This window comes from Chanodichthys erythropterus, chromosome 23, assembly GCF_024489055.1.
Source record: "Chanodichthys erythropterus isolate Z2021 chromosome 23, ASM2448905v1, whole genome shotgun sequence".
Taxonomy (NCBI): domain Eukaryota; kingdom Metazoa; phylum Chordata; class Actinopteri; order Cypriniformes; family Xenocyprididae; genus Chanodichthys; species Chanodichthys erythropterus.
The window spans coordinates 14,606,388-14,617,999 of NC_090243.1; the positions used below are offsets into that span (position 1 = coordinate 14,606,388).

The 11,612-nt window shown below is 36.8% G+C and overlaps 1 protein-coding gene across 2 annotated transcripts; it reads left to right on the forward strand.

Moving 5' to 3' along the window:
* Positions 1-7,045: 7,045 nt before the first annotated feature.
* On the forward strand, positions 7,046-11,319 carry cremb (cAMP responsive element modulator b). 2 transcript variants are annotated; one of them, XM_067377383.1, is made up of 3 exons: positions 7,046-7,160; positions 9,144-9,294; positions 10,374-11,319. In XM_067377383.1, the coding sequence occupies exons 1-3, from the start codon at positions 7,085-7,087 to the stop codon at positions 10,522-10,524; spliced, it is 378 nt and encodes a 125-aa protein (XP_067233484.1). In that variant the 5' UTR covers positions 7,046-7,084; the 3' UTR covers positions 10,525-11,319. The 2 variants fall into 2 exon arrangements, with proteins under 2 accessions (XP_067233484.1, XP_067233485.1); XM_067377384.1 differs by having other exon boundaries at positions 9,981-11,295.
* The last annotated feature ends 293 nt before the right edge of the window (positions 11,320-11,612 follow it).

The following is an 11,612-nucleotide window of genomic DNA, read 5'->3' on the forward strand; positions in this document are numbered from 1 at the left end:
TTAAACTTTCTCTTAAAAAAAAGGTAAGAAATTACAATATTAGATGACATTCGACAAATAATTTGCTGTCCCTTGTCTTTTTAAAAGCATTTAGGACCTCTCGTACTTTTTTTTTGAAAAATGTCTTTAACAAAATTTATTGCGGAACCTAGTCAGTTTAAATATCGATACTCCTGACACCTTAAAATGTATTCATTATTTAATTATTTATAGCCTTACTGATTGATATCCGAATTTAGGCAAAATCTTGACTCAAACTTTTATTATATTATGTTTTATTGTTATTATTATTTGATTTGATTATTATTATTTTTAGCTGAGCCATGTCTTTTTTTTTAAATCTCTTTAGTTTAAAGCAGAATGGATGCAGGTGGTGCAAGTCAACCAATCACTCAATCTGCAGAAGATGCACAGGTAAAGTTGTTTACTGAATGCTACAACTTAAAAGTCACTTGCTGCATCCGAAATCAACGTACTGTCTCAGTAGGTAACGTTAGCCTACTAACTTACATTTGAAATTCATTATACTTCACGAACGTTAAAAATAAGTTCTATATAATATGAATATGTAAGGTTATAGTATAAATACAATCCGGTAGTACTACTTCGCCATGTTGTCCCATGACCTACCAGAGTCAGTTTAGCGGCTTCACCAAAGCCACTGGAAGGCAAGCCTGCAGCCTTTAGCCAAAAAGGCGTAAAGCCGCCTTTCCACTGCACACGACAAACGACAGCCGTTGGACCGGAAGTCATTCGTTTCCAATGGAGAGTAGTACGGGGGCTGCGTGGAGTTCCGATCATATGCGAATGCGGAAATTTCGGATCCGATTTGAGCTTCAGATGCGTTGAAATATTTGAACTTCTGCGGCTAGACCGTATGCGACCGGCCGACCGGATATGATGTACTCTAGTCAAAACGATGAGCACGAAGTTAGAATTACCAATATTTTAACACTTTAACGTTATTATATAAACACTATTTCTTTAAAATGGTGGTTATCAATAATTATGTAAAACAAAAAAATATATTTTATGATTATTAAATAAATTTTTACGTTGAAGCTCTATAAAATCTACTAGTATGTTTTTATTTCAAATGTATTGAGGGTCATTTGCTTTGTATGGATATATTCATACATGCATTAACGTTACATTCATTAAAATCGTTAACGGCTAAAGCTAACGCTCCGCCCCCCACGGTACGCTAGGAACGAGACCAGAGGCTGTTTTTTGAATGGAAGTCAATGGATCAGAGGCTTCACTATGCTGATTAAACAGCTTTTGTGGGGAAATATCTAATCATTTAATTAATCCACTGCCTGTTTACCAATCTTTATAATGTTTTACACTAAACAATACGTTCGTTGGGGACTATATGTAGATTTTAGCTTGATAAAAATGTATTTTTTTAAGAGAAGTCAGACGGGAATGTTGCGACTGACTTCACTGCCATTACAGGATAGGCTGAGAGGTGCCACACGTGATTAAGTCAGCCGTTATGCTTTCTTCAATAGTAAGAGATCTTATCTCCCCATTATATACAATATCTGGCTTCACCTCCATTCATAAATCCTCTCACGGGCCCTCATGGGATAGTAAAGTGTTCATCGACTGGGTACTTCAGAATGTCGGCGGAAGTAGTAGGTCATTCGGGGACTTTTCGTCTACTGTTCTACTGTTTTTTGAATAGCTGCGTCTCATTTCAAAGGCTACGTCCTCCAGTCCAGAGGCCGCGTTTAAAGGCTGCATAGTACGTCATCGAGGCCGTCTCATTTGAAAAAAGTAACCGTTAGATTACAAGGTAAAATGAAATTACAGTATTTTACACCTTACAATTTTATTACGGTTACTTTAAAAAAATAAATAAAAATAAGACGTCCTTGATTACATATGCAGCTTTCAAATGCGATTTTTGGGGACGCAACCTCCAAAATGAGACGCAGATTATGTTTTCGGTCATACTACTCTTTCGGCATACTACTTTTTTGCATACAATATAGTAGGGAAGTAACATTATTTGATTTCAGACGCAGCTACTGTTTACACTGCTGATATTTATGAGATTCCAGTTCAAATAAATAGGTAATTCGGCATCAGAAACATTTCGTCCTTATATTCCCCCTGAAATCAAAATTTACACTGCCCTCCAAAAGTTGACAAGTGGGGTTTTGGACAATATTGGCATGAATCCTTTTTAATTTGTGATAATTTTGCACTGATAAGGGACAACACAAACTTCAAAAACATATTTTATTACATAAACAGTTTATACATAGAAAAAAATTAAATTTTCGATTCATCAAAATATCCACCATTAGCAGCTATCTGACCTAAACTGGGTTCTAATTGGTTCATTGTATTCTAAACTTAATTGGCAATCAATTGTTGAATCTATTAAGGTGTGCTGACCCAAAAATCTTTTACAAACCTGGGCCAAGTTTAAACCAGTAACTAGGCATCACAGCTGGCAAAGGGGCATGTCTGACTTTGACATATATATATATTGGAATTATTATGTAATCAAAATGAAAATTATTATTGCTGGTCTTCAATGATAATGTCAAGTTACATTAATGTATTTTATTATACATTAACATTTTGTATGCACCAAAAATGATTAGGATTTATGCTGATATCGTCCAAAACCACACTTTGCCAGGGGCGTTTCCAAACTTTTGGAGAGCAGTGTAAGTTTTTTAGCTTTTAGTATGAATATGTTAGCCTTAATGTTATGAATAAGCTGGTGTGTTCCAAAACAATGAAAAAATTTGCATTTAGGAGCAGTGCTTCCCACACATAGACTTTACTTGGGCGGGCCGCCCAGATATAATAACGGCCACCCAAGTATATTTAGAGACACATTTTTGCTTTTATTATTTGTATCCTCTTATACTTTTATATCCGCGCAAGATAATGAAACCATTCGTGATCGATTAACTAATCGTTTTGTACCTGCTCTTTATGTGTGCGTCAGAACAGTTGACTCCCGCTAACATTCCCATGTGCACTGCATGTTGCAAAGTCACAAGGGGGTGCTGTTGCACGCTCTACAAGCTCGCGCAAAACTGCTGATTCTCAATCAATGATAAGCGCAGATTTATGCCAAGCGATTGATAATGAACTCAAGTTAATGAATTATTACAATGTCTTCTTTATGGCCTTTATATAAAATGTTTTATACGGTTGTAAGAATCTGAAGGATCAGCCTGCAATAGTACAGACATTTCAAAATAAGAGTCCCAGTATATTTCGGGCTTTTTTATAATTAAAAGTTATACGTTATATGTTTCTTTTTCTTTTGGGCATTATTGGTATTTTGGTTACACAATAAATTGTATTTAATTTGATTTCCATTTAATTCATAGTAAATTATTGTAGTCTCCCCCACAAGAAGAAAAGACTAAGAACATTATTTGACACATATATTATTCATTATATAAATTTTATTATTAAAATCTGTGTCCCATTCACTGCGAGAGACACTATATAACAGCAAGGAGAACATAGGAAAAGGTGAATCATTTAAATGCTGTAATTTTGCATAATTTACAATGCATAATAATGCATAATATTAGTATGTAATTAAATGTAATAGTATGCTATGTAATTAAGATTAATTTAAATAAATAAAAATACTGTTCAAAATCACACTTTATTTGTTTGTCACATGTAGTAGACCATTTTTGTGCCGTGGGTAATAGGAGAATTTTTACCCGGCTACTACCACAAGTATATTTCAAACCTGTGGGAAGCACTGAGGAGATATAAGCATTCAAAACTTACAGTCTCTCACTTCCGCTTTAATTTTTTCATGACATCACATCGCACTTCAGTATCTCATCAAATCTTCTGTCCAATCAAATGCTCTCTAGAATCTGAAGTCCCGCCCCCTCCTACACTATCAACAGACACTGAAGCTGCCTGAAATCGGTCATTTGTTCACACATTTACTAGTCTCTACATGGTGAATAGCACGTAGTGCACTATATAGAGAATAGGGAAAGAAGTCCTTCTTTGCGTTAGTGTCACATGAACCGCCGCAGCGCGAGCACAGTCTGCTCTGGCCCAGGGACACGAGAGCACAGAGCGGATCATATGCGTGAGTCGGCTCAGACCATGAAAGGTATCGGGCCCATTTAAATTCTGCACAGGATGCTATATTTTAAAGTGATATAGAGGAGATTAGGAGGAAAAACGGTTAGATATTAAAAAGAAACGGAGGTTTTACTGAGTTTATCGGCTCTGGCCGAGCTGTGATATAAACAAAACGCTATTGGCTATTTTTAAAAAGGGGCGGGGCTGTTCAATATATCGTCCTGTCTTCCTGTTTCAGTTGAAATTACGTCAACATAACGAATAATGCAGTGCGTTCCAAGACACTTCAGCGGGCCTTTAATGACACACTGTACAACAGGCTATGCATGCACTTATACACTATGTAGCCTACTTATGCACTACTTAACCGTGTTGTCAGTATATGAATGTTATAAGGTTATTTTGTCATTCGACATCTGATAACAATCTAGACATGTGTGAATTTATTGTGGAAAAATATAAATTCTCTCAACCCCAAGTGGATTTACACAAAATGAGAAAAAAGTGTTAGTTTGTGCCCCGCTCTTCCTCACAGAGGTTCCCATTAAAAATTTAATGTCTCCTCTGAACAGCTTCAGTGTTTCCAGCAATTATGTGGTTCTTCTGAGTGACTGAGTAAGACAGTGTGGGTTCAGACATGTGTGCCTGTGATCTGATCACACATGTAGGTGGCAGGTGGAAAAAAGCGTAGGAATGACCTTCTGAAAATCATATGTGTGTGTGATCTAAACCTCACAGATTACTGTAGGAAGTCATCACAAGATCACCATAAGGTCTTCCTTGTATATGTAACCCTACTGTATGTAGGTAGAAATCAGGGATTCAGAAAATAGGTTTTTAAGGAATAGTTAATCCAAAAATAAAGTAATTTGTAGTATGTTTTTTATCTTAGTAATCAAAATCTATTTCTACCCAGGCATTATCAGTAATTTGTAAAGAGGAAACCAATAGCAGGGATTTGCCAGACTCTTCTACCAGTGCACATCTGGGTGACTGTCCAAAAGATGAAGATGCAGAAAAGAAGTTTGACACTGAGGCATCCTCAAGAAATCTTTTCAGCAACACCAATGCAGGCCCTTTCAGTGAGGCATTTCAAAGACATATTTCACATGTACAGTGGCCTCAAAATCTAGTAATCCTCAAAAACACACTCTTGGTGTGTCCAAGTCACACTTCAAAACATATGAATGCCATTGCATTATATAATAAAATATCAAACCAAATGTGATCGCCAAACAGCTAACTTTACTTTTCTGAGCCGTTTTCCAGTAACGTTTGACAACCAGAAAGTATTCAAATGCTTTTTTGTTATTTAGAATATATTGTATCCCCCTTAGCAAATCTCTTTTGTGAAATGTTGTGAAAAATACTTTTTGAGGCCACTGTAGGTGATTTCTTAAACATTATTGTGCTTATACACAGACTTGTCCTCATGTGACTTTTGTTTTATTATTCTGAAGTCTCTGTCAGCCAGAGTGGCAGTGTCCAGTTTATCCCCTCCCAGCAGAGATATGAAACCTTCTCTTCCTGGCCTGGGTCTCCCATAATGCAGTATGCTATCCACTCCAGGAATGGCACTTACATTGTGTCTGACAATAAGGGCCAAGGTAATGATGTTGTCGTTTGATTCATTTATTTGGATTATACTCTCATTTGTTATTATACCATATAAATAAAACATTCGTAGGGCTCGTTCACACAGGTTTTTGCTTTGAAAAACGCATGACGCGGGCAGTGGAATGGGAAAATAAGGTCTCGAGACGCATTTTTAAAAGTTGAACTGATTTGAACTTAGAACGCCATGTCAAGCACAAGATGCTGCAAAAGACACAAGACACGAGCGCAATGGTTTTACACGTCCATCTAGTGCGTGTTTACATAGAAAAACAATGAAAAAGTAGCGCACTGGAATGGAAAAAAGCGTTCTGAACAAGCCCTTAGATGGTTTAGGTGGCTAAAGTATTATATAGTCCAAGTGTTAAATGAAGATTAAACACATAGATGTTAAGTAAACACATGGGTGATTCTTATGAGAACATGCTCTGATCACTTTTTACCCCAAAATAAGAAATTATATTCTGCATAATGACAATGATACCTCTTTTTAGGATCATTAAGATTATTTTTGTTTGCCTTTGACATTATTTCCATGACAAATAAGTAATGAGAATGTATTTTGTTCATTACAGAAATACAAAAATGGGTTTCATTATTTTTTATACACACTACAGTTCAAAAGATTGGAGTTTTTTAATGTTTTAGAAAGAAGCCTCTTGCTTCTCAAAAAATGTATCCTGAAATAAAATAATGTTTTCTATTGTTATATACAGTACTGTATTTTAAAATGTAATTTATTCCTTTGATGGCAAATTCCAGCAGCCATTACTTCAGTCTTCTGTCACATGATCCTTCAGAAATCATTCTAATATGATTTTTTGTCAGGATTCTTTGAATGATGAACTCTGATGAATATGGAGTTAAATGCATCCTTGCTGAATGAAAAAGTATTAATTTCTTTCAAAACATCTTAATGCCCCAACATTTTAAAATGGTACTATAATTACTTCTATTTATTTTTGGGTAAAATGTGATCTGTAAATGTTCCTAACTGGTTTTATGCAATTCACAGCCTCCCAAAGAACATTTGTGCATAAATTCATGTCAGCACTGCTTGCTTGAAATAAAAAGCAGGCTTTCCAAAACAATAGCAAATGTCATTGTACATAATGCATATTATTTTTGTTTAAACCGTAATAGAAAACAAAATCCAAAGACAGTCCTATACATAAAAAAACTGTCTTTGCTTCTATAGTCTGCTTTGGTCCGGTTCACTGTCAAATGTGTGAATGACGGCAGAGGGGGGTGGGGGAAGGAAGGGCTGGCTCCGCTAGCCACTGCGTTACTGACATCAGGAGGCTAATGATGTCATAGTGATGTCAATGGCCCTGACAGTGATTGCACACTTAGCTTGTGGTTTGGGCATCATTGCATGCTGACAGCAGAGAGAGACACACTAGCTTTCAGCTCACTATATATGGCTGTGACCGGAGATGAGACAGAATCAGGTACGTCTGCTGTTTTTTGTGGATATTATGTGCTCTTCACCTTGCTTAACATTGAAAATTGCTTTAAATACCTCTTTTAAATCTTCAAAAACCTCCTCTGTATTTGGTTGGGTAATTTTAAATTTGATTTGAATGTTCAGAGAATATGAACAGACAAACAACATTTCAAATGTCCAAACAAAACTTTAAAGTTTTGGTAGAGACACAGAGATGGTGCTGAGAATATAATGTACGATTTTCTTGGGTATTGAATCTGTTCTCTTATTATATTCTTGCCGTGAGTCATCTCTACAGCATGCAACAGGCTAAAAAATGAAATTTTCACATAAGTGAATTTTTAGCTTCCTGTTGAGTTTCTCTGTTACCCTCACTCGTTTCTTTCAGCACCTCTGTCGCTCTCTCTCTCTCTGAAATGCATGAATGCGCTGCCCACTCACAGTGCAGCTGACGTCATCTTGTTTCCTGGAATTGAACACCAGCAGGGAAATGTAAATGCTGAACAGCAAATAAGATGTACGTTGACGTCAGTTCAGAGTCATGCTGTGATTACAAGTAGCTCCTTTTGCGAGAACAAGGCTTCCAGATTAATCATCTTTTAGACTGTGGCACAGACTCCACGGAGACAACGAGAATCAGAGACATTTAAAGAAATGTTCTTATTTTGCTGTTTTTCATTGTTAATAAGCTTGGTAAAATGATTGTATTTCAGTGAATAAAGATCAAAAAGTATCATGCGAATCCTCCATGTGACCTGCTGCTTGGTGTAATATGTGACTGTGACCACGTAGTTTGCGGTTGTTTGTGGAAATTGAATCACTCCGCTTTGAAAAGAGCAGGATGGTTGCATGTTGCACGCTGCGCAAATATGTTGGAGCCTTTATTGGTGTGTAATCTTGTTTAAAACCACACCATGAGTAGATCTGTGTATAATCTACCACTGTGACACATCAGCAGCACAATGTGCTTGCTGATCTGTAGTGGGTATGAGTTCAACGCCTGTGGACCTTGCATACATTTGATTCTTTTGATCTTTAGGGCTGTTTAGTAACATGGTGATATTCATGGACTTCAGAATGAACTCTATGTCAGTATAATCTTATTTAAAAAAATAATTTATATCTTTTTATATTTAAAGTTATGCGTATAAGAATATGGAGATGTATTTGCATACATTCTATTTTAAAGACAAGTACCATGACAAATATGTCATTTCAGATTAACCACTGATTATGTGTTTGCTGATGGAAATTAGCAATCGCAACAATCAACCACACTGACGTCTAAATGTCACCACTGCTATGCTTGTAAAATTTGTAATTGAATTGATTTTAACAAACAGACCAGCTAATTTAAGTCTCAGATTTTAGGCAGCTGAAAACGACGGCGCAGTATTTTTATTTATTTTTTGTTATTTAAAGGGCACGTTAGTAATATGCGGCAACATGTGTTCACTCTTATTTGCTACACACACAGGGACACGCAGTGGCACATAAACATGCCAAATATTAAAAATAAAAGGATCACAATGTTTTGAAAAAAGCTTTTGATCATTTTTTTTTTTGTGAAATGTTTTGTTGGAAATCTTGCTTTAAAATAATTGCCACTTGGTTTAATATTTTGCCTTATAAGCAGTGTTCATAGTGTGAATAAACAAAGTACTGTTATTGCTTAAATATTGCTGGTGCAGGGCTCAACAATAAAGAAAGGGATTTGAGTCATTTGTAAATAGTTTTTTTTCCAATTGTAAAGAAAACTTAGTTTATTGAAAATTATAAATATATAAATTAAATATTATTTTGGTATTTTGTGGCCCATAAAATATTAGCAGGGCCAAACACTCAATTACTTGCCTGGCTGTGCAAGTAGTTGAGTGTTTGGCCCTGCTAATATTTTTATTGGCCACAAAATACAAAAATAATATTGTTGGGAACATAAAATGTCTGGTAAATGTTCTCCAATGGATGTATGTGTGTGTTTTTGCAGCCACCCCTGGAGGTATGTCTGCATATCAGATTTCCTCTCCTGCATCTGGCCTTTCCCAGGTGATGGATAGCTCACCCAGCTCTCTGCCCAGCCCTCAGAAGCTGGCTGAGGAGGCGTCACGGAAGAGGGAACTCCGACTCATGAAAAACAGGTAATGCCCAGACAGCCTTCCCCATTCCAGAACTACCACTGTACACTGTAGCCTAAAGGAGATGATACACAGAGCAACTTTTTGAGCAATGTTGCCATGCAGTGTTGCGGAGCGATGTTGCTTGGGCACTTTTCCATTGACAAATAGGCAATAAATTTCGATCTGGATTCTTTAGATCGAAATTTGTTACCCATTCTCAGTGGGAAAGTGCCCAAGCAACATTGCACAGCAACATTGCTCAAAGAGTTTCCCCGTGTATCATCACCCTAACAGCTCTATCTTTTTGCATGATATTATAAGCAGCTTGTCTGTCTTGGTTGGACTTTCCATCAGCTCTTTCCACACCTGAGGCCTTGCATGTTCTTCTGTTGCATCCATTGACCTGCTTTCAACTTTCATACTTGTTTCATTTTGAGTTTGAAAATGATGTCTTGTGTGTGGAGCATGCATGTGCTAAAAGCTTTCTTTGTTCATGACAATGCTAAGAATGGAAAAACACAGCTTGTGGAATGATTTGCGCTGTGCCTGCAACTAAACAAGTACTCACACCTCAAGCTTTTCCCGACTTGATTTTTGCCTTTTCATGCTTGCCACGAATGATGTTCTGCAGTTCTGACTTGCATGAAGTGGGACCTGTAAGATTTGCAGGACTCATGCTCACAGAGCCCCTCTGTTGTTACTTCCAGGGAAGCTGCCCGGGAATGCCGCCGGAAGAAGAAAGAATATGTCAAATGTCTCGAGAACCGAGTTGCCGTGCTTGAAAAACAAAACAAGATGCTCATTGAAGAACTCAAGGCTCTTAAAGACCTATACTGTCACAAAACCGAATAGCAATGCTCCATTACGAGCCAAACACTAAATAAAGACTATATCGTTTACAGAGCTGCCACAAATTGGCAAACGTGCTTTTCACGCAATGTCTAGCCACCGCTCGTAATATTCGATATGATGACAGCTGCATGGTTGTGTTGTCCCACGTGTGAAAGATGGTGACGTGTGCATGTGTGTTCGCTGGAGGCCCGAGTGCTCCAGAGCCAGTCAGTGTGGTGTGTTGCCCGTGTTGCTTGTGCTTTTTGCAGGACGGCGGCTAAAGAGTACAGACGCAGACAGAAGGACTACGTGCGGAGCTTAGAGACTCGCATCGCCATGATGGAGAACCAGAAGCGGAAGATGACAGAAGAGCTGGACAGTCTAAAGGAATTGTGCACTGGAAAATCCCATTCATTTTAGTGGTACAATAGACTGCTGCTATCTGATTGATTCTGTTCCTGTTTTACTGTCTAATACAGTTGCCATATGTGTGTTTTATATCTTTTGTGCAAATTGAACAGTAGACCAGCACTGCCTATGCTCATTAGGCATTTTTTTAAATTTTATACTCTCCTCTCTTGCTCTGGGACCCTGATAAAATATTTTTAAAAGTTGACAAAAAAATTGGATAAAATATATTTCAAAGGTATCTACTTTAAGATAAATTTTTAATGTCATTTTAAAGGACCTCTTAAATGAGTCATTCACAAATACACCAGCTCCAAAATGAATCTAGCAAGTGTATATACTTACTGTAATAAATATAAGCTGAACAGATATGTTGCTTAGATGAACTGATGAGTTTTTGTGTTTATGGCTGTTTATGGTATATTAATATAGTTCAGTCACTCTTAAAAAATGTAAATACATCAAAAACTTGTAATAAATATATTCTTGAATACTTCCTGGTGGCACAGTTCTTCAGAGTTTCCATGGAGACTGTCAGCATAGTTTTATCTGTTTACTGTCTGAAATATTTACATAGCTGTTTTTTAAAATATATCTAGTTCTCAATTTGATTAATTAAGTTGTTCCTTTTTTAAGTTAAGAGGTGTTTTGTGTTTAGAAATGTTTCACAGTACCGTGATTTGTCCCTGAATTTGTCCCTTCTTCTTTTTTTTTTTTTTTTTCCAATACTGAATTGCTTTTAAATGCTCTCTGTATTTCCTGCTCACTTTCAGGATATTTCAAGGTATCAAGATATATGGAATAGTTGTGATATTGTCTTAAAGGCATAGTTCACCCAAAAATGAAAATTCTGTCATCATTTACTCACCCTCAAGTTGTTCCAAACCTGTATGACTTTCTTTGTTCTGTTGAACACAAAGGAACATATTTGAAGAATGTGGTAAACTGAACAGTTCTGGGATACCATTGACTTCCATACTATGTCTTTCCCTATGGAAGTCAGTGGTGCCCCAAAGCGGCCTGGTTACAAACCTTTTTCAATATCTTCCTTTGTGTTCAGCAGAACAAAGACATTTATACAAGTTTGGAACTAATTGAGG